This window comes from Pseudochaenichthys georgianus, chromosome 9 (assembly GCF_902827115.2).
Source record: "Pseudochaenichthys georgianus chromosome 9, fPseGeo1.2, whole genome shotgun sequence".
NCBI classification, from domain to species: Eukaryota; Metazoa; Chordata; class Actinopteri; order Perciformes; family Channichthyidae; genus Pseudochaenichthys; species Pseudochaenichthys georgianus.
This window is the reverse complement of record NC_047511.1, coordinates 34,070,327-34,093,729: the sequence shown is the minus strand read 5'-3', so window position 1 is coordinate 34,093,729 and position 23,403 is coordinate 34,070,327. Positions and strand designations below refer to the sequence as shown.

The 23,403-nt window shown below is 44.0% G+C and overlaps 1 protein-coding gene across 5 annotated transcripts in view; it reads right to left on the bottom strand.

The window, feature by feature from the left end:
- mctp1a (multiple C2 domains, transmembrane 1a) overlaps nt 1-23,403 on the bottom strand; it is a 141,377-nt gene that overhangs the window by 3,220 nt on the left and 114,754 nt on the right. For 3 of the 5 annotated variants that reach the window (XM_034091834.1, XM_034091835.1, XM_034091838.2), the window contains 5 exons: nt 22,651-22,707; nt 16,657-16,755; nt 8,169-8,278; nt 7,434-7,543; nt 7,035-7,132 (listed from right to left, as the gene is read on the bottom strand). In XM_034091834.1, coding sequence (XP_033947725.1) covers nt 7,035-7,132; nt 7,434-7,543; nt 8,169-8,278; nt 16,657-16,755; nt 22,651-22,707 — 474 coding nt within the window. The remainder of the gene's footprint in view (nt 1-7,034; nt 7,133-7,433; nt 7,544-8,168; nt 8,279-16,656; nt 16,756-22,650; nt 22,708-23,403) is intronic. The other 2 variants (XM_034091836.1, XM_034091837.1) reach the window with 1 other exon arrangement.

Here is a 23,403-nt window from a genome sequence, read left to right as displayed (position 1 = left end):
CACACACACACACACACACACACACACACACACACACACACACACACACACACACAGACACAGACACACACACAGACACACACACACACACACACACACACACACACACACACACACACACACACACACACACACACACACACACACACACACACACACACACACACAGACACAATCCCATGTACACTGTTCAAAGCTCCAAATACACAGACGCACACAAATACAAACGTACTTCCGCAGATGTGGGACAGTGGCCTAAGGGAAGGGATCACACAAACAAACAGAGAACAGGGCAAGGCCGTATGGGAAAGCTGGGAGAGACAACACAGTCATCTCAGTATGGAAGGATGGTTCTGAGAGGAAGTGCAGAGAGATGGGAGGAAGACAGAAGATAGTAAAAACAAACTATAACCCTATTACAAGTCTGTGTTGGCTGCTAGTTGTGGTGACTAAAGTATCACCTTGAAATCATGTGTATCACATGTAGCTTGATAGTTTATTGATACCTTATTCTGCATGGCTAAACAGAAACACAATTTTAAACTCTCAGTTCATGTGCAATTTAATTAAGAGACGCCACCTGGCTGTAACTTGATTTTTAACAGACATATGACACTGATATCAATAATGCAAAACATTACAAATATGATGGTTTAATGTCATTTAATAACTACTTTTGCATCACAAAAAGGATATTTTAGTGGCAAATTGTAATCCTTTAAAATGTGTTCAGTATCATTACTGACGGTCACCCATTTCTTCCAAAGGGGTCTGATTCCCACTTCATGTGATGCATTGCAGAGATGGTGAGCTGCTGCTAAGTGATGGACACTCTGACGCAACAGCATCACAGGGGCTGAGCGTCAACAACCAGAGACTGTCACTCTGGCAGTCTCTCACTTTCAGATGTGTGTGCATGCGCACACAAATACAGTCGCTAGCTTAGACAAATTCAAGACACTGACAAGCACTAGCCACTGAATCAGAATACTAATAGAAAGAAAAAACAAGACTTAACAGTCACAGCACCAAAGAGCCAGTGTCGTCTGTGGGATCCTTCCTAGGCTGATGTACTGTAGGCTACTCTGCCTGTCTGACTGACTGACACCCTCTCTGATTCTCCAGGCAGACAACAAACTGACGTCAGTATGGTTTCTCTGTTCTGTCTCGTGGTGGGTCTGTCTGCTGTGGACGGGAACAGCGCGCCTTTATCATCCATCTTCTACTGGCTCCCACTGTCGCTTCAATGCCGCCTCCCAGTATCCTCTGCCTGATTCAGTGTTTACAAATCTGAGATGCAAAGAGGCTGTGCTCACCAGTGAAGACACATGCAGACACATATGAATACCAGCAAGGAGAATGTACCAACACACACACACACACACACACACACACACACACACACACACACACACACACACACACACACACACACACACACACACACACACACACACACACACACACACACACACACACACACACACACACACACACACACACACACACACACACACACACACACACACACATCATGCAGACACACAAAACCCTGCCACTCCGGTATCATTAAAATCTCATAGACATCCACTGACTGTACACACACACATACAGTACAATGGGGTTGTTCAGTTCCTCAGCGGTGGTCACCGATGTCTCGTTACGGTGCTTACAGAGCGGTTAGGCCAGCATGTGTTGCTCTGTACGCCTCACTAGGCAGCCAGACTGCACTGATACAGATCTGAATACTCCTCACTGTCCACAAGGCAAAATAACATCCTTCTAAACAGCTGTACAAATAAAAACCGGTTAGTTGGATACAGTGAGAGAGAAGAGAGTCTGACATGATATGAGAAAATAATCCAGGTGGAGAAAACAAGGCTGGAGAGGAATGATGGGAAGCGAGATAAAGACGGGACAAATATAGATAGGAAGATGAAGGGAGGAAAGGGCAGAAGGCGGGACAAACCAACAAAAGAGACAGGAGGAAAAACAAAGGGTGAAGAAGAGACTGGGTGAGAGAAAGGGAGATCTGCGGAGACTCGGGTGATGACAGATACCGTTCTCATGTGGGTGTGGATCCTTTTATAGCCCTGCCAACTAAAGCAGACAACGGAGCAAAAACCCAGGGGACAGAGAGGGGTTTATATGGCCCCATCTGTGTGTGTATTTGTGTGTGTTTTTGGGTATGTGTGTGTGTGTGTGTGTGTGTGTGTGTGTGTGTGTGTGTGTGTGTGTGTGTGTGTGTGTGTGTGTGTGTGTGTGTGTGTGTGTGTGTGTGTGTGTGTGTGTGTGTGTGTGTGTGTGTGTGTGTGTGTGTGTGTGTGTGTGTGTGTGTGCAGTGGTAGTTGGTTAGGGGACCATGACAGTTCTGGCAGAGTGCCCACTTTGACTGGGATTAATGACGGTTGTGCCTCAATGGATGAACAAGGAAGAAATGGTTGAATGATTTCATTCACACGACCGAACGAGTAACCGCACATCTGCATGTAGCGCCATATAAGAATGTCCCTTAATATCAAATAATTGCTAGCATATTCACAAAACAATTCCCCTTATTACAAATGTTTTCCATATGCAACTCATTCTCACTCATCGTTTACTTTAAACTTTAAGCTAGCTTCTGTGGATCCAAAAGTAGGACAGGTTTTGTGCGGGATCACTGGCTGTCGGTTGTCCCATTACGCGGCCAAACGCCTACAGCAGCAAAAAGGAACACGGCAATTTAATTCTGTGTGTTGACATTCCTGTCCAAACAAAACTATTTGTGAGTGCAGAAAAACAAAGAAAAGTTTGCATGTCAGTAAAAAGTAGGGTTTTGTTTCTCATGAAGTGTAGCGAAGGGGACCGACACAAACAAAGGGTGCAAGAAAAAAACAATATCTCAATCAAACAGGAGTTTTCTCTGTGAAGAGCTGCCAGCCGAGAGAAATGGGGCTCACAGGTTCGATTCCACCTCACAGGTGACAGGCCTGCCTGATGCTATACCCTTGGCTCCCCCGCTCACCTCACCTAATAACTCACACAAGCACACAGCAGCACACACAGGCACCAAACCCATGCTGACAACAAGCGCTAGTTAAAGTCAAAAAGATAAGAAAAGGCAGAGGAGGCGAGGAGAAAGTGGGACGTTAGCAAAAATAAAAGAAACTGGAATTGGGTGAAAGTAAAAAGTGTGGTAATGTGGCGAGCACATAAGCAATTTGGTAGCGCGAGTGGGGAGCTTAAAGGGAACATCAACAGGAGAGGCAGTGGGTAAAGACCCAGCGCTGCTCAAAGGGCTGCTCCACCCTCGCTCCTCTCCGCTCCTCTCCCAAATGTTGACAGTACAAGTGCAAAACAGGCTTTGAAGTGTGCTCTGCCGAAGGGGCGCCGTGCGCCGTGCTTCGTTTAACGGTGTTACCCACAAAGCATCCCGGGACCTGCTCCTCTCTCCCTGTCTCTCATTCTTTCTCTCCCTCTCACATTGAACCTTTGACTGTGTTTTGATGATGCCAGTGTGGGCAGACAGACACGGCGAAACACAGGCGGGTGGGTGACAGTGAGAGGGAGAAAAAAGCAAATAGGCGAGTAAATAAATAAAGTCAAAAAAAGCAAAGGAGCAGTATTTTTAATGATACAATGTTATTCTGTTTTGTATCCCTTTCCACAGAGCACAAACCTCAGTGGGTTTCATCTCATGTGACGCCTAATGGAGCATAAGGGTTATTAAATGTTGCCGGGGAAACACTATTGTGTAGAGTTCCCACATCTGCAGATCGGAGGATTCAGCCACGTCTTTTGCTGGGAAAGAAAAGGCATGTGAAGGAGACATAAATCAATGAATAAAAGTGTGCCTATTAGCTGCTTTGGCACGACACATACTGTACTGAGAAGTGACTAGTTAGACTCTTTCAGTGAAATGCTTAAATGTATCACAAAAGTAGGGAAGGACAAAGTGGTGGAGAGAGAGACCACTGCTAGATGTAAGTGATGACATCTGGCAACGTTTCAACCTTTAACTATCATGGCTTTAGCCCCTGTGTGTCCAGTGAGGTTTCTTCCCCAACATAAATGTTGTCTAAAAATATTAACCCGACTCCCCACTGCTCATTAGGCGCTAAATTGGAATTCATGCTTATTTTTGTACTGGGGGTTTGATCCAGCTCCTTTACACCGATCATAAAGGGCCACTTGGCATGCTAATTGCCTTGGCCCTACTTACGCACTCCCTCGCTCACATGGCTAATGGTGTCGTAAAACATACTAGTGTACTGACACCTTCCAAACGCCAGGTAGGGAATACTTAGCACTATAAAGGTGCTCAGTTTGGCCTCGTTTAAAAGGACATGAAGGATTCCCTGATAATGACCATAACGATAGCTTACGCTGGTAAAAAAAATCCAAACCACATACAAGGAACTGCTTCCCAGAGAGGGACAGTGAATCCTTCACACACACATGCATTACATACCATGCCAGCCTTTTACATTGCTACTCACAGGGAGACATAATCATTTAAGTGAACTGTTCAGGTGGTAAAAAAGGTAACTCTGCCTGTTGCTGCCTCCATACTGTACACCACTGGGGATTTCGTTTTTAAAGGGTGTTTGACAGTGCTGTTAGGGGCCCAGTGTCATTGATTTAAACAAGACCAAAGTTCCTTCCGTTAATGGTACAACCAAAGAGGGTTGTTTGCTAAATGTAAAGTTTATTTTATGAACCCTGTTTGATTAAAAAGATGAGAAAACTGTGAGAGGTCAAAGACTGTTCCACAGTTACTGGGGTGCCGTACAGCGACATACATTATGACTGTGGCCCAGTGTGGATGCCCTTTGTATAAAGTCATTATAACCTCATCAGTTCTTGCTGCACTGAAGCACCTCTAAATGATGCGGAACACCGCACTGAAACAAACACATGCACCAATGCTGAGAGAGCATGTGTGTGTGTGTGTTTATGTGTGTGTGTTAGGTCACACAAGGGCCCTGAAATAGCACTTCATTACTCATCCAGGGTATCAGGCATAGTGTGTCCCTGCACCAATGCCAGTGGGTGCCATGGCCACGTGCCTGTGAGGGTATGCTCCATTTGGACCCCAGCACCTCTCTGCATCATGCAAGAGCCTAAAGGGCTTGATCCCCATGGACAGCTTTGACCCAGTAAGGTGGGAGCAGGCAATGAGGTGAAGCCAGCACCGCAGGTAGCTGTGGGACGCACCGCAGAGCAGAACGTTCTGGTCTGTTTTTAGCCAACGACCGCTGAGCGGGATGTCTTCACAGGAAATTAACCTTTGGATTCAGTGAGAAAGTGATCAGCGTCGGTCTAGGTTCTTTGTCAGCTGACAGAGCAGCAGATCTAAACTTCACTGGCCTAATCTTATTGATACAAACAAGACTTCCCTACACTAAATAAACAAACCAGTTGATAAATCAACTCCATTTTTAGTTATATCCTGAATCATCTCCCTTTTTCTGTACGTCCGTCCTTATCTTTCCTCCCCTGAAATCTATTCTTTCCCTTTTCCCCTGGTCTTTCACCCTCATTACTCGGTAAGCCTCCAAACTGTCAGAGAAACCTGGCAATAATTACCATTCCGACAGCTGCAGCAATAACTGTTACAGTAGCACTTACAGTATTACTTATACAGTAGGCACAACTCCAGCAGCACGGGCACCAGACCAGAGCAGTATGCCGGCCCCCACCTTCCCCAGCCAGCAGGCCCTCATTAGGGGCCTTGTAAAGGCCTTATACCTGCCGGGCCTGGGCCCCTTCACCGCTCTGCTCCTCCAGGCTCCAGGTGTGTAAGGTGGCTGCACTTCACCAGAGGGGACAGCTTGGGCTCATTTAAGCCGATGGCTACCTGCCTAGTGCCTACTGTTGCAGCAGGCCCCAGTAAACTCTGAAACTGTAAAACTGCACGGGGGCCGAAAGGGGGAGAAGATGGGGGGTTGGCGGGGGGGTGTAGGGGAGCAAGGATTATGACCCTGTAAAGATGAAAGAGGTTGTGGCAACAAGCGATCAAAGAGGAAGTGTGTCAGTGCTGATGTGGCAGGGGATTGGTCGTATCAGAGGCCCTGGTTTGTTCAGCCTGTGTGTGTGTGTGTGTGTGTGTGTGTGTGTGTGTGTGTGTGTGTGTGTGTGTGTGTGTGTGGTGTGTGTGTGTGTGTGTGTGTGTGTGTGTGTGTGTGTGTGTGTGTGTGTGTGTGTGTGTGTGTGTGTGTGTGTGTGTGTGTGTGTGTGTGTGTGTGTGTGTGTGTGTTGAACTCAGCACAGCAGGGCTTAACGGCCACAGCGGACACCATCGGTGCTGGATAACACAACGACTTTCACAAGCTTCCGCTTAATTGCAGTTTAAACTGCACTCACTCACTCACTCACACACACACACACACACACACACACACACACACACACACACACACACACACACACACACACACACACACACACACACACACACACACACACACACACACACACACACACACACACACACACACACACACACACACACACACACACACACACACACACACACACATTTTACCTAACGAAGCATCTGTAGTCTTCAGCCACAAAGTTAATCTGATCTCACGGTTAATGTAGAAGCAAAACCGCATGGGGCTGGTTAACTGTTGGTTTACACTCTGTTACAATTACTAGCATAGCTGGGAAACAACAGCTAACTGTTATTGTGTGGGCGTGTGTGTATGAAGTCAATCAACCTAGTTATATGCTGGCCACTAAACTCACTTAACCTCGTTATCTTATTACACGGCTCCAGTTATGTATGTGGAAATTGAATTATACTAGGAAGCTATTACTAGGAAAACACAGGAACGACTTTGAAACAATAAGATCAGATGTCAGTCAGTTCACCCTGCTGAAACAGTACAACAGTGAGGTGCCAATAGCTGAGAGGAGGAGAAAAGAGACAGAGACCAGGAGATAATAAAAGGAGCCCTCACCCTTGCCCATGGACAGAACTGACAGATGTGTGGTCAGAAAGATATGAAATATGAAACAGAAATGAAAAAGGAAAGTTCACCCACCACTTGTACATCTGAGGGCACTCTGGACAGAAAGTCTAGCAGCTCGTTGTTATCAATGGTGTAAGGGTCTCGCAGCTTCTTGGTGAATTTATTCACCCCTGAAGAGAGAGAAAAACGATCAGGTCATGAAGGGAAGTGTCTGGAAAGATAGATAGACAGCACCTACTGTACAAGTCTTTAAAGTCTTTATGGTTGCTGTGCTCGCTGAAGATATGTATCAAACTCACTGATTGCGCTTTTTCCCCAAATAAAATACATGAAAAGGAGCATGGGACATTCAAATGGCATTGCTCTGCCACAGATTTAATAAAGTACTGTATTCAAACTACACATTTAAAATGTTACAGCTAATATTTCTTCTACATGCAATACAAATAAAACATTTTTACATTAGCTCACCCCAAGCTAGCACAATGTATCGCAGAGGAATGTAGTAGATGAGGATGGTGGCGGCTCCGAAAGCCACAATGGCCAGCCAGCTTAAGAAAGGCACAGTCCAGTTGAATGTGCTGGAAAGAGAGATGGAAAGGGAGTTTATTAGGAGATATGGCAAAGCTTAGTGCAGCAAAACACTCTGAGAAAGTCTTACAGGTCAGCATTACACTGTGAATATGTGTCAATAGAATTCACACTATATAATCAGTAAAATGCGCTAAACTTTGCAGGTCACAAGTGTGTCAGCTTGATTTAAAATGTGTTTACCTTTGCCCAAAAAGGAACCTGTAGCCTGTCTTTTTTTATCACATCTTTTAATTAAGACTAAATTCCCTGCCTTCCCTGTGCTCTGTATGGATCTATTCAGAAGTGAGGATCTCTGTGTATGCAGAAGCCTACAGTGTATAAATGGTTTTGTGTGTGTGTGCATGTGCAGTGATGTGTTTAATCTAGTATGTACATGATTCAGTTAAGAGGTCATACAGGGTTAAGTGAGATGTGATGGGCATAAAGACAGGCAGCCTGTGTTTGTCTCTCGGGGCTGGGTGTCACGCTGGCAGCCTTTCCTGAGAGCAACGCAGTTATACTCAGTTAGGCTGGCAACAGGAAGCGGGGCAACCTGGCATTGCAGAAAAAACACTGGGACAAGCAGAGCGGAGCAAAGCGGGCCCGATGCCGAGGAGCGGGCTTACGACTCACTTCTTTATCCTCTCGCCATAGGAGGCCACTTCATCCAGTGCATTCTGCACACTGATGCACACGTCCTGAATGGCATAAAGCTTGTTCATGAAGCCCTTTCTCTCCGAGTCCTGGAAGAGGACAGATAGAGATGTAAGCGAGGGAGAAAGAAAGCGTGGTTTGAGGGAGAGAGAGAGAGAGAGAGAGAGAGAGAGATGGAGACAGTGAAGAGAGGGAAGGAGAGAGAGAAAAGAGGAGAGACAAGATAGAGGCTGGGCACAGGCATTTTTGTGAAAACAATACATTTTAAATAGCGTCAAAGATTTGGGGTGGGGAGCCAAATCACCGGATATCCTGCATGAACTGACGGAGAGTGCTTTCATTCCAGGCAGTAATAAAGATATAAAGTCGGCAGAACAAATCAAAATGCTCATACTGGAACATTTGAATATGTGAATAGAGAGACAGAATTAACTGAAAGCCGAATAGATACATCAATCTTTGGGCGCTATTTCTTTCTCTCTCTCTCTCCCTGCTGCTGCCAAGACAGCCATGAAGACCGGGCAGAGCCCTCTTTTGTTCGGCTGGCTGGCACACTGTGATGATGTCACCAGCCGTGACATCATTAACATCCTTATTAAACGTCGTCACCCACCATGAAGAGCTTTTCCTTTTCAACTTTTGATGGTTGAGAACTTGAGAATACTGTGAGGAGCGGGGAAAGAAACCACAAACTAAGCAGGCAATCTGAAATCTACAATCCCCCCTCTTACTGAAACAAAGTGAAGAATTGAAGAAGTCATGCAACAGTCAACGAGCTGCCTGCTGACTGACTGACAGGCAGGGACAGGATGGATCTGGACAGAATGAGGTGACAGAGAGGGATGGAGAGCCGTTGGCTGAGTGAGGACATCAACACGCAGACCGGTTGTGGCTGGATGTGAGTGGTGGGCATGCTTAGGAGACAGGACGGGGGGTAAAGCAGGAAGAGGAAGACTATCTGCTTTCAGGAAAAAAGAGTTAGGGTGAGGACAATAAAGCAATTAGAGACATCACCTATAAGATAATCATGTTTCAGTGATTATAAGTTATGATTTTAGGGGAGGGTTAGGGGTTTCTACCTTATTTCTTCACCCTATTGTTGTATTTGTTCATTAAATGAGATTCTGTTAAAAAAATAATCATAAATCTGTAATAAAAAAAGGAACTTATGTTAATTAACCCAAAACGGAAAAGTTTAAAAAGGAACCAAAAGAGTATGGCACAAGCCAAAATGGCCGCCAAATGTTTCTCTATGTCAGAGAAACAGCACGTATAGCAATGGCTGTGTTATTGGTGAAGATGGATGTGCCTTGTTAGATTAGAGAAGTAAAACTCAGAATAATCCTCACCATTATACCCAAAGATGACAGGGAAGCAGGCGAAGACACGAAACCAAACCTCCAGGACCCAAGAGCCCTTTACCACATTTCGCTCCTTGAGGCAAAGCTCACCACAATTGTCCCTTAGAGACCGAAAACTACGACCCTCCTCCCTCTGCCCCATAACCCACCTCTTCTTTTTACTCTCCATCCAGGATCAGATAATGTGAAAAATGAACCATGGAGCAGCCACATGGGCTCCTCGGTAAAAACCACACAAGACAAATAGATATAATTAGACGGCGTCCCTGGGTTATTTTTCTTCGCAAATCTTTTACAAGACTCCCTTTCTTTCTTCCTCTGTTCCTCCTCCTCTTCTCAGTCTTTTTCAGAGTCCATCTGTTTTTCATTGCTCTGTCAAACAAATCTCAAAACGCAGGGTCTATTGTGTTGGCCTGGGTTAGGCCGAGCCGAGCCGGGCTGGGCCGGGTCAGGCCGATTTATTTTTGGGAGTGTTTGAGCGCCAGGGGAGTGGTGTGAGAGAGCGGGCGGGGGTGGGGAGGATAGATCAGAGGTCGTTGGAGAATAAACCATTGCCACATGCCCCTCGGACTGCGGCCTGACTCGTATTTCCTGTCTTCAAACACGGCTCAGGGAGGCGGGAGGTAGCAATAACACAGAGGGCCACGGAGAACCTTGTTTTCCCAGCTTCCCCGCACACTGCGCACATATGGAGCCAGGCAACCTGTTCTTATAATGGAACCTAATATGCACACAAACACACACACACACCCTACAGCTATTAGATAAGGTTGATCTGCACACCTGGTCTTGCTGCGTTACTTTACAAACAATGTTATATCCTGACAGATTATACGATGAGGGCTCTTGACTTCAGAAAGCAGTTTCTTTCTCTACTGAGCAAGTTTGTTTTATACTGCAATGTGATCACTTATAAAGAGGGAATTGATACAGGAAGATGAGGACGGAGACATGGCATTCACACATGACAGTCAAGGTTAAAGGAAGCGTTCTGTTGACTTGTTTTTTAAACAAAAATCTGTTAAATATTTGGAAAGTAGGGAGCTTTATAAGATACATGCATATGTCCTCAAGAGTGGATCAGTCACTGGTATCTTACGTTAAATAAAGGACTCGGTTTTGTCATTTCTTACGTGGTTTTATGGGCAATGTGTGTTGACGCGTGTCGACCACAAGCTCAGTTTTTTCAGTCCTGACTAGCTTCTAGTTTTACTCAGGAGGATGAGTATGGCCTGTGCAAGAGATTTAGGGCCGGTGTTCCCATGCGTCTCTTCCTGTGTCAGTCAGTAATACTAAGTAGGTTTGTTTGGAGACCTGAAGCTAATAAAATTAAATCCGCAGGGCCTCTCGCTTTTACTTGGCTACAGTTGCAAGTCATGTTAGGGCTCACAGTGCGCTACAAATCCCAGCACCTCTGACAACAGTGTTCTGAAAGATGATGCTGCATGGCTTTAGCCTTTCAGACAGATAGTGAAATAAGCCTGCCTAATGAGTTTAGCATCATGCATTTTAATAAACTGCAACTGTAGGTTAATGTGTTACGCTGACATGTTACAGTAACTCGCAGTTCAGTTTGTGTAATACAAATTGTCATTGCAGTGGGCTGACAGAGCATTCATTCTTGACGATTTCATCTACTTTAAGACAAGACTGAATATATGTAGATATAATGTCTACTTTTCCGTCAGCTACACATATGCCTGAATAATGGATAGCGCAGTACAGTTTATATACAACTATGTGCAGTGCTATTGACTGCACTTAAGAAATAAAGTTGTATCATTTGAGATTATTCATAAAAGATCTATGGTTGAATTCTGCCACCACTACTTTTGCCACAACTTTCATAAAAAACGAATTGCTTCAATCAAATAATACATATAAAGTTACATTGAATGAACATAAAATATACGCATGAATATCAAGTACGATTTAGCATCGCTGTGTGTGGGTTTATAGAGTATATAAGAGAGAATACAAAAGGCTTTAATACATTTTTCTAAATGCCCATGACCGTAAGTATTCACTCCATTAAAATATCAGTTATTTGTGACCTCAGAATGCATACTCCCAAGTATCTAACATTATTTCAAAGGCGAACTGAAGCCTTTACACACATTCCTGTCCTTATTATGCATTCTCTTTGTCTTTTCTTGTAAGATGGTATAGATCTACTTCTGAAAAGCATTCGTTGTATAATGTACTGTATAGCAAAGGGTCAGGCTCAGTCAGAATGTGAAGCTGTGAGTTCAGAATAAAGTCAGAAGAACTGCATTACAACATGTATTACAAATAGTAATGAAACAATCTCTTTGTCCTGTAAATGAAAAGTTTATGTGTGCAGAAGACATCTTTGACATCAATTAGCTCTCATCAGCAGAGATATTTTCTGGTAACATAAATATTTAGTGAGTTGTTGTCCATTGTTGGCGGAGAGTTCTTTTAATTGCACATATGCCGGCAAAGGCATACAAATGTATCTTTTGTGGTTATGTCCAAAGTTTGCATCATTGTTTGGTTGTTTGATATGATATCTCTGCCAAGTACCCATCAGTTTAGCATTGAGCTGCCCTGTGTAGAAGTGTGTGGAACAGGATGCATCGTGGGATTGCTCCCATTAGAGAAGACAGAGGCTCATTAAAGTGATGCAAGCTGTTTGCATGCGTTAAGGAGAAACAACCCTCGGTGACACCAGAAAGAGCTCTCGCACACACATATACATAGACACAGCCAAGTCAGGCCAACCACAATGCACTTGCTGGTAAATTGTGGTAAAGAAATGTGGTAAGCTCCTTGAAACACTTGATTAAATATTTAACAAAAGGAAAGATGAACAGTGCCTCTGTGTACTCGACTGCTCCATTTCTCTTTCAGCGAGATAGCATCATGCCAGAGCGCATCTATATGAAAAGTGCACAGTGAGCAGATGTAAACTTTGCAAAGACAGTTTGTACTTCACTGACCCAAGGCCTAGAGCTAAACAAGAGAGGTCACTGAGGACTTAGCCTATTACCATGGACTCAAATATCTGTCCTATATCTACTAGGTGGAAATAGAGAGAGCCATTTGAGAATGCTTTAACCTCCGATCACACGGTTCTCCCTGCTGGGTTACGCCATAAAAATGATAAACCTAACCGTTATAATGCAGCACCATACATCCCATCACACCACGAAATGACTTTGAACCACAAGTGGCTGCTGCTCACTGCTGCTGTGCTAAAATTGCACCTGTTTTTCTTTGTTTTTCTTTTTGCCTCTCACTCTGGCAGCACAGTAAAAATTGAAATGTCATATAAAACGTGACAGGATGCTAATATGTGGCTCCCAGAGGGCATCTGAAAGCGTTCTTGTTGGTTTTGTAACTGCAGAGGGGAGGCGGCATCCCTCCCATTTCCACCCCAGGAAAAAGGGGGGAAAAAACATTGAAAAGTTGAGCAAGTTGAGGAATGTTTTAGGGGAGACACAAATTCGATTTGCAAAGCCTGTGCAAGAATTAGAAATGACAGAGTAATAAATAGCGCACACAATTAGCATCTACCGTGTACTTAAAACATGATCTGTTGCAAGCTCTCTTTGAAAAAAATCAAATATGGATGAAAGAAATGGATTTGTTCCCATAAACATGATATTTGGCTGTGTGGAATTGTTGAGTTACTGAAATTAAATGAATATTAAAATGATTGAGTGACTGATAAGCGCAACACCTCTAGTGACATTCAGTTCAGGCTTACTTTTTTGGCTGTATATGTAACAAATTAGCAGATGGCCTGTTTCTAAAATGAGGCAAGCAAAAGTATGTATAGATGTTGTAGTTTAACTATGATAAAACAAAGATTCGGATTGGTAATCAGCAGAATGACACTAATTAGGTTTGCGTATTTTAATCTTATAGTTTCTTAGGATGGACATGTTTGACAGTGAGTCAAATGTGGCATGGAAGGCTTCTATCGTGTTGACCACTCAAATAGTATGTACAGTAAGCAAAATTAAGCTGTTCAAACTAAATAATATATGTCATCTGTGTCTATTCCAAGAATTACCAACTCCACTGGGGAGCGATGAGTCACAGATAGTTCGCATTGGGAATTCAGAAAGGCTACAAAGGGGGTAACACAAACTTGGAATCCTAGTAGGACATCTCCCCTCTGTCAGGAAATGACAACAAGACGAGACAAAAGGCCCCGCGACCGGCCTCATGCCACCCTGCAGCCTGGCCCCTTGCCAGCACCACATGAAAGAGGCAGATGTTCCCCCTTTTTTTTATGCTGCGGTTTTAATAAATAATGTATTTCATAGCACAACTAATCCATGAGCGAATGTGGGGAATACATCTCTATTTCCCTCCCTCTCTTTTTATCATAAACACATAAATATGTGTTAAACTAGGGTGTTGAAATGTGCTGCACGTCCTCCTGGTCCTCATCAAGCGGCTCGCACACAAAAAGGCCACGTTAAGATGTAAAGGGGCGTCCCACTCCCATAGGCCCACTGTGACTGTGAGGAGAGTGTGTATGTCTGTATAGGGTGAACACACCGTTTTCTTTGAGAATATGTCTGGCTGACGGTTGCTCCCACAAAGCCAAAGTCAAACCCCAGTTTAGACTGTTAGATGAAGGTGGACCAGTCAGACATAATGCTCTCTAGTACTAATTAGTCTCTTTGCCCAGCCTAGTCCCACAGCGAGGATAAATATACACATATGTAAAAGAGAGGGATAGAAGGACAGAGAGAAATTAGGAATAAAAGGACGAGGTGGCGGTGTCTAACTTTCAGTTTGACCTCTGCTTCCTGTCCAAAGGAGAAATGTTTCTGATGTTAGGGGTGTGCGTTTGTATGTGTGTCTCTGATGAGTCTGGGTGGCAGGAGGTTGTTTGCCACTGATCATCTTTACCCATCTCCCCCTGGGGCCCCTCATCACCTCCACCACACCAGCCACTCCATCAGACTCAAGGTCGGGCACACACACAAACACACACACACATAAATGACTACCGCCCCACAACTTCTGCACTTTCCCTTCCTCACCTCCCGCTGATCGCCACCCGACCCCCGCCCAACCTGCACCCCCAGCCTGCCCAGCTCTCCCTCACTGTGCCTCACCTCTGCTCCCCTGCTCCTGCGCTCTCCTTCCCCTGTCCTTCCCAGGATCATGCCTGGCAGTGTGTGATGAATGGGACACCATTACTCTTGTCCTCTGTTGGCCTGGTTTAGCTGCTCCAGCCCATCTCCCCCATCTGTCTGTCTGTCTGTCTGTCTGTCTGTCTGTCTGTCTGTCTGTCTGTCTGTCTGTCTGTCTGTCTGTCTGTCTGTCTGTCTGTCTGTCTGTCTGTCTGTCTGTCTGTCTGTCTGTCTGTCTGTCTGTCTGTCTGTCTGTCTGTCTGTCTATCTTTCTGTCTGTCTGTCTGTCTGTCTGCCTGCCTGCCTGCCTGCCTGCCTGCCTGCCTGCCTGCCTGCCTGTCTGTCTGTCTGTCTGTCTGTCTGTCTGTCTGTCTGTCTGTCTGTGTCTCTCTGTCTCAGTCTCTCTGTCTTGGATGGCTTCAAACATACTGCAAAATCCAAGTACTGGATTCATTTGGTATAATCATACTTAACGAGGAAGGTACAATTGTGTGTTTACAACATTACTTTGGAAAATGTACAGACATTTGGTAATTACGTTAGAAAAGGAAAAACTACTTTTTTATGCTTTTTTTTATGTTGTAAGGTGGATCATATATTGAGTTTATCCTATATTTAACTTTAAATATTTATTTATGTATTATTAAAAACAAGTTTTAGGTAAAATCACTTCGTACTACTGTTTAGGGAAATGTATATTTGTTTCATCACCTTGGTTTTGCCTACCTTTAATTACATATTCATGTTCAGCGAGACACAGGCAATAGGAACAGCTGTAACATCCACTGTTTTAAACTTTGTCTCAGGAAGAGAAAAAGTGCATCGCTGTGAAGTGAAGGGATCACGTCTTCAAAAAAGTAAATAAAATATGCATTCTCTCTGTGCTCATTACAGATTTATGACTCTTGTTAAAAGAAAAGGTGGCATACGACACTGCTGTCAAGTATTGTGCTCCACATTCTGTCCAATGAGAGACAGGGAGGGGAGAGTGTGTGCCATCTTCAACATCCTATTTGGTGAGAGTCTCTAGGAGAGTTACTCTGGGTGGATGAGAGAGCTCCTCACCTAGAGTGCAACGAGTACTCTTCGTACTCCTTTGATGCATAGTTCATCAGTCAAATGGTTCAATTGGTTCAGCTGCTTGTGTGTGTGATTCCGAACAATAACATTTGCGGGAGAAGACGTTGCTACATTAGGCATAATGAGCATTGGGATTTGCTTCACCAATATGAAATATTTTTGCTGTTTCTGTAGCAACTTTTAAGAAAAAACCGCTCACAGGCGCATTCAATTCACACCACCACCCACATGCACACACATATACACACTCGGGGCTCTGAAACTCGTTAGAACATTTGTTTGTTTGGTGCTTATTATCAGTGACTTAGAGGTCATAAGGTGTGAAAACAATCGTTATTTGTGAGAGGAATATAATTAGTGCTCTTCAAAACAATGAATCTAGTCTATTTTTTGGGGGGGAGGGGTGAATGAAAAATATCCATGACAACCCTGTGAGCGTATCTTATTCCCTTATGGCCCCTCTCACTGCACAATTTTTTTTTTTACTTGAGTCACTCCTAATGTCAACCTTTAGTACGCAACAGCCAAAAGTCCCAAAGCTAAACATACTTAACACCCGGCTGCACCTCAGTTCAGCTGTCACCTCTCAGTGTAACAGGTCTACAGTGCTACAGGGAAGTCACACAAGAAGACGGGAGCAGCCTACCATGCTGGAGCCCCATTAGTTCCCCCATCACCTTAAAGAGCAGGCAGAGGCGGAGGCCTCGAGGTGGGGTTGGGTTGCGGGCCGAACGTGCAATGTGTGGGTGTTGATTGAGACGCGGACAAAGGACAAGTACTTTACACAAACCCCGACAGGACGGCAGACAGAGGCCACCAGACAGACGATGAGCTAAAAAGGTAACCGGAAGACAGCGACAGACACCATCGGGAGTCAGTGCCAGAGCCACACACATGCCCACTTACCACCATAGCTCGTATCCACTCAAAGTGCCAGGAAGCCAAAATATCCTCGAGGATATGGTTTTTATCACTGCTGTCCTCCCAGGGGCCTGGTTTAGGGTCCTTGTGGATAGATTAAAGTGAAATGTTCTCTTTACAACCCAGAGGAATGAAGGTGAAAGGGTTAAAGAAAAAATTTGAAGGTTTTACATCTGGGTCTTAAAGTTGACTTGTTGGCCAGGTAACTAGGCAGTAGCCTCTAGGTAAGAATAACATTGTTCTCACCAAATGCTCTCCACAGATTGTAAACACACGCATCACACTGGAAAGAGATGTGGCTTGCAATGCAGACAAGAGCCATAATAGATTATTTTTCAGTACTCACCTTTGTATTGACCTCAAAGTAACTGAATTTGATAGCTGGTTTAAAAGTGGACTGATTTGAGGGTTGTGTTTGCTTACTATAGCAACCTGTATCCAAGGGAGGCCCCTATGTATATAATGTTTTACAATGACAGTGGTGAGTTTGGTTTACACTGTGTTAACCTAAAGTGAACTGTCCAAAACTACATAAAAAGACCCACAGTGCAAAAACAACAACATACCATTTACATAAGAAAGGCTATAGTTAAAGCAAAATGTTAGGAGGATGGGGAGAGTCAGGAATTGAAGGAGAAATGAGAGAAAGCAAAAGACAAAGCAAGAGATATGTATCTGAGGGGAATAGAGATGATCCACCTGATGTGTATGTGTGACAAAGAGGAAAAACAAACAAACAATGCAGTGTATTTTGCATGGAGAGACAATACCCCTCCATGCCTCTTTCACCCTCCTTTTTGTTTTCATTCCTCCCTCTATTAGCAAAACATGATTAAAATGCAGCTCCTTCCAGCGTCTGTGCTGAACAAGAGGAAAGAAACGGTGAAATTGGAGGGAAAAAATGAAGCGGAAAAGTCAAAAGCATCTTTTAAAGCGTGGCGCTTTGTATCCTTCACAGGCAGCGAGAAGAAAAGAGAACAGAAATTCAAACTTTTTTGTCTTCCTCTGTCTCCCTCTGCCTCTCTTTCCCATTCTGCTCAGCTATTGAAACCCCCCTGATACCTGAGGACAACCTCGCTGCACCACAAGCTCAATAGCCTTCAAACAACAACATTACAGTCACACTGTTTTTTCATAGCATTGATATAATTCCCAGTGCTCTCTTTAGTCCATCACATTATGCCATGGCACTATCTGAGCGATCAGTGCAGTGCCGTGACTGGGACTGAGCGAAGAGTCGGGGCTTGGGAAGGTACCGCAGAGCTACATATGCTGAGACAGAGTGCACACCTTATCAAACATTACATGGAGCAGAGAGGCACTTGCTCAATCACATAAAGGCAATAGCAAAGACAGAGATGGGGAGAGAAATAGACGAGATATACTGTATGTTCAAATCTGAAGCTGAAAATGGTGGTGAAGCCTACAATAAGGTGTGCTTTTACTAGCCATTTGCCAGGAGGTATACATTTACCTGAGAACCATTGATAAACAGATATAGATGTGCACAATGGAGCGTGTGTTAGTGCGTGTTCATGTGCGTGAATGAGTCATGCCAAATGGAAAACTGGAAGAGGGTGGAACGGCTGTCTCAGCACTATAGATGAGAAGAATAAAGAGATACTGTGGTGTAGGAAGAAGGTTGTGTAATGGGAGAAAGTAAGAAAGACAGGACTGTATATACTCAATAGTGTATGTACAGTGGACTCATCAAGACATTGTAAATAAAAAACAAACACCAGGTAAAAAGCACTTATAAAATGGATGAACTGGAGCCTATTCACTGTGTATTATGTGAGTTGTGCATGGGTCATACCGTCTATATCATTAAAAACTGTATCTTAATCCCATAAGGCAAACCTTTTATCAGCTGGTGCCTCAGTAAGTCAAAAACAACAATCAAAAAACAACAAATAGGTTACTATTTGACCCATGTCCTGTGTAATACAGATTGTACAGATCAATGAGCTATTGAATTAAGTCAACTCTATATTCACCATCAACTCTGCTCATGAGGGAGGGAAGGAGAAAATGAGCAAGAAACGGGAGAGATATTACGTCTGTGTTTGTGTGTGTGTGTGTGTGTGTGTGTGTGTGTGTGTGTGTGTGTGTGTGTGTGTGTGTGTGTGTGTGTGTGTGTGTGTGTGTGTGTGTGTGTGTGTGTGTGTGTGTGTGTGTGTGTGTGTGTGAGCGAGATACAGAAAGATAGACATAGAGAGAGAAAGAGAGAGGGAGTGCACCGAGCAGTAAGCCCGTGAGCAGGACATGATTGCAGTGTGTATCTTATCTGTGTCAGGTCCTCCTGAGGCTAGTGGAGCCTAGCTGAGCGGAGCACGAGCGCTTCAGTGACCAGTCAACCGTGTGAGGGTAATCTCCTCACTCCTTCACTCTGTCTCTCTCTCACTCTCTCTCTCTTTCACCCCTTTTTCCAGTAAGCCCCCCCTCTGGGAGGCAGCTGAGCGACTGCACACACACAGTGAGCCGCTCACACAAACACTTTTACACACAAACACTCACAGCCATGCAAAGCCTTAAGGTGATTGCCTCATGCCGGCTCTGGACAGTGAGCCCACAGGTGAGAGGAGCCATCACAGGCTACATTGCACACTGAAGCCCCTGCAGACAGTGGCCTGTAAATATAGGAATGCTATCTCACACTGTCCAAGTCCACAATGTTACTTCAAGCTGCATCGGAAGATACTGAAAAGGTCCATAAAGGTTGCAAGGGACATATTTAAACCAGTAAAATAGTATTTGTCTAGAGGGTGAACGGATGGATGCGATGATAAGAAGTAGATATTTGGATGTGCATACTCGTGTCATTTAAATATTGCAGATATTCTGAAAATTCACAGGTGTTATATTATAATCACTGCTATTCTATTTGTATCAGTTCCAGGGTCCTGGTGTTGTGCATGATGCCCAGTGGATTGAATTAAGCCCCTGTCTATGAACATAAAACACCTCTGCTTTAGTTACAAGTCAACATTTCTACAAACATAAAAAGGCAATTATATATGATGGCAAAATACTCTAAAGATCATTTTCCAAGGCAAATTAAAATATGTCCAATGATAACTACATGCCTGATTATGTTTCATTACAATATGTATTTTAAGGCATGTGATGAAAATATGGGTGGCTAAAAAGATAACATATTTTTTTTTAAAGATCATTTTCCGTGCAGAATGTTTTTAATACAGATTCTGTCCAGGTGTTTAGTGTCCTACATCTGTGTATTGGATCACTAATGTACTTCCAAGGAGAAAAGGTGCATCTGCAGCTTGCCGCTATGTTTAAAATGAGCTTTGATTGAGAATAGAGGTTAAAAACTGGGGCTGTATACTGCTAACAGATTGTATGTGTGTCTGTAGGAAATAAGAATAGAGCAACATTCCACGCTGAAGGTCAGTGCACACACACAGTGTGTGTGTAGGCGGAGGAGGTGAGAGGAAAATAAAAATAGTTTGTGTCGAACCTTTTTTCACCCTTCATGGGCCTGCCTACTAGTCTTTAACAACTGAGCCGTCCACATCAATTAGTCCTGATGCTACACTTTAATTGAGATTAAGTGACTAATATCAGTGCTTGCTCACAAGAAAGACACTTTTCACGTCTGCCCAACAATCTGTTAAGTCGAAACACATGTGGTGATCCAAGGCAAAAAGCCTGCAAGGGGTCTTCCACGCAATGAAAAACAGGTGCTCTACTTTTTGGCCATGTAATACCCCATTTAGCCTCTGGAGCAAAGGTTATCCAGCTAATAGCTGCCTTGTGGTGCACTGGGAAGAGCGGTGCACATGGCCGAAGTAAACATCTGGGACGGATTGTACATACTTGCAACATATGCTTCAAGTTCAATTAAAATGAGTCCTTGGCATATTTATTAATCTTTTTTTCCCTCCGCTTTCTCTGTTGCTCACCCTCTCTCTCCCTATTTCCATCTCCCCCTATAGGCTTGTGCTATAAAAGAGGCCTCCTTTGACCCGTCCTTCATACTTACTCATACAATCTGTAGCTGTACCTCATATCTAATATAAAAGACCTCATATCCAATGTAAAGGACACATTTGTTAAGCCTTAAAAATGTATTTGTTCTGCACTTAACCAGGTTGGAGGAAGAGCAAAGGGACAAGGGAGAGCGAGAGAGAGGCAGAGAGACTGCAAGAATAAAAGAAAAAAAGCAGGGAAGAGGACGATTGACGGAAGGATAGAAGGAGAGTGGGAGGGGGAGATATGTAGGCGAAGAAAAAAGAAAAATGCCCCCCTTTCAACCTCCCTACAGCTCAAATGAAATGCTAACAGTTGAGGGGAGCAATAGATCAAAATGTATGAAGCCAGAGTTGGTAAATTGTAGCCTTTGTGGCGGCTGTGCTATCCAGCATCCCAGCCCTGTGTGAGCACAGAGAGCAAGGCCCTCTTATGTGGAATAATCAGTTTGGCACCAAATCTGACAGAGGCCGCAAAAGCTTCTGCTGCACCTCATTTCAATATGAAAGTCCAAAATGTATTTCATATAATCTGCAGCTTTTCAAATGCCTGTATTTGTATTTTTTCCCCCGAGAGGAGGTGGAGAATGCAATGATGGAGGGCAGACGTAAAGGAGGGGTAGAAAAAAGATTCAAGGTTGCCTTGTGCATATCTTCAGTCGGTGGCCCCCTGCACATTTCAGCCTTGGAACTTCACAGCCATGAAACTTTGCTCCTGCATCACTGTGGGAGAGGATGTAATGCTCACGTATCTTTGTGTGCTCATGGCCCAATTGGCTGCCTGGCTGACTGATTGCCTGACAGGCTGACTTTCTGGTGGGATGACTATTTGACCATCTGCACTATAAATGTGTTTTTTTTAACCCTTTACTTGCAGGCTTGCACTTACGACCCTTTCAAATTTGGAGAGGTTGTAGCAAGGTTGCACTTCTATTAAATTCAGCATTAAAGGTTGCAGTGCGTTCAGCATACAGTGTCCTCAGGCAAAACAATTTCAAATATCAAATTGCCTGGTCAGAGGCCTTTACAATTACCATTGCAAATTCCCCTAAAAAGATTACCAAACCAGACCATGGAATGTACCACATCTTAGCCTCCTAACCTTTATATTGCTGGAGTGTGGCTGTAAGGCATCGAATGTCAGCTCAAGTCATTTCAGATTCCAGACTGTTCAGTCAAGGTACTTTACTGATTTCACAGAAAAAGATTTAGACTTAAAAGCTTAAAGCTATTATTGTGTCCTTGTTTAACACTGCCTGAGTCTCATCTCGACTATCAAACAGAATATTGTTTTCATTTTAAGTGTGCCTCACCAAAAACCAGACAACACAGTGGGAGGATAAAGAGCTGTGCCATTTCAATTACCATTCCCAAGTGGAACATTGACAAGGGACTGTATGCGATCCAGTGGCATTTGTTTCAGTAGCTGTTCCTACAGTGTAAACGAGCGGAGGCAGTAAAGCAGCCACCTGTTGTTACCTGATAGTGTCTGGACAAGCCCAGATGCTGTTTTACTAGGACATAAAGGAGCAGTGAATGGACCTAAATAGCTAACTAAGCTCTTTATATGGGCGCATGTTCTCAGGAAGCAGGGCTGAAGCACAACATTAGGAAGGTAAATTCGACATAGTGTTACATGAAGGGAAGTATAACGATAGCGTGGCAAACTGCAGTAACAGACCAAAGAAAAAAAGCACAAGGACAAAAGGTGAGACGTGAAGTTGATATACATATATGTAGAGAGAAAACTTTTCAAAAGGTTAAAAAGGTTGTTCAATCTTTGTACATGTGTTTGTGCCTCAGGCAGTGAGAAAACATGTACAGGGAAGGAGATGGGGGGTGCAGTCATTTCACTCAGCTGTGTGTTTCTGGTGTGTGAAGCAGTGTCAACCACTCCTGAGGCAGTGTGTGCACGTGCTCGTGTGCGTTAGTGCATACCTTTGTGTACATGATTGTGTGTGACTGCATCCCTGACACAAGACATAATTACCTTGTCATCTTTGTCAAAATCCTCATCCTCGTCCTCCAGCAGGTCCTCCACTGCTTGCTGACAGTTGCAACAGAGGGGAAAGAGAGAGAAAAAAAGAGAAAAATAATGTTTATGCAGCAGCTATAGTACAGATAAACACCAGCTAACACGGGGTTAATGTCATCAGAAGAGCCAAAGAGGCATAATAAAGCTGATTGGTTATGCTTATGTCTGGAAAACAACTGTGTGTGCTAATATGTCAAGAGCCTCAGAAAGGTTTAGAATTGGAATTTAATTTTAGAAACATTCTGTTGTTCAAATGTGTTGACACTTCGGGAAATGTAAGCAAATGCTGTGGCTTTGAGTTTCAGCGGGCTGAGGATTAAACTCCATTCATCCACCCAAATCACATTGCACAAAAGCATTCAAATCTTTCACAATTCAGCGCGACGAGACCACTGATAGCCACTCTTCTTCTTCTGTTGGTCGGTCTCAGCCGACCTCTTTAACCTTTGCACTCGTCTCTCACCTCTACAGCCAGCCGTCCTATAGCTATACACTTGTCAATCTATAGTTTCCCATTCTTTCACAGAATGATGCTCCACGAGAGAAGACAGCCTGCAGCGCAGAGAGCAAGTCACAAAGAACAGCAACTACGTGCTTCAGTGGTCCACAACCGATGAAACTGGAGCTGGTGTAGCTCTGAAGCCCCCAAATACCATGATGCAGACTGTACAACACAAAGGAAGAGATGACACACTCATGTGCACACAG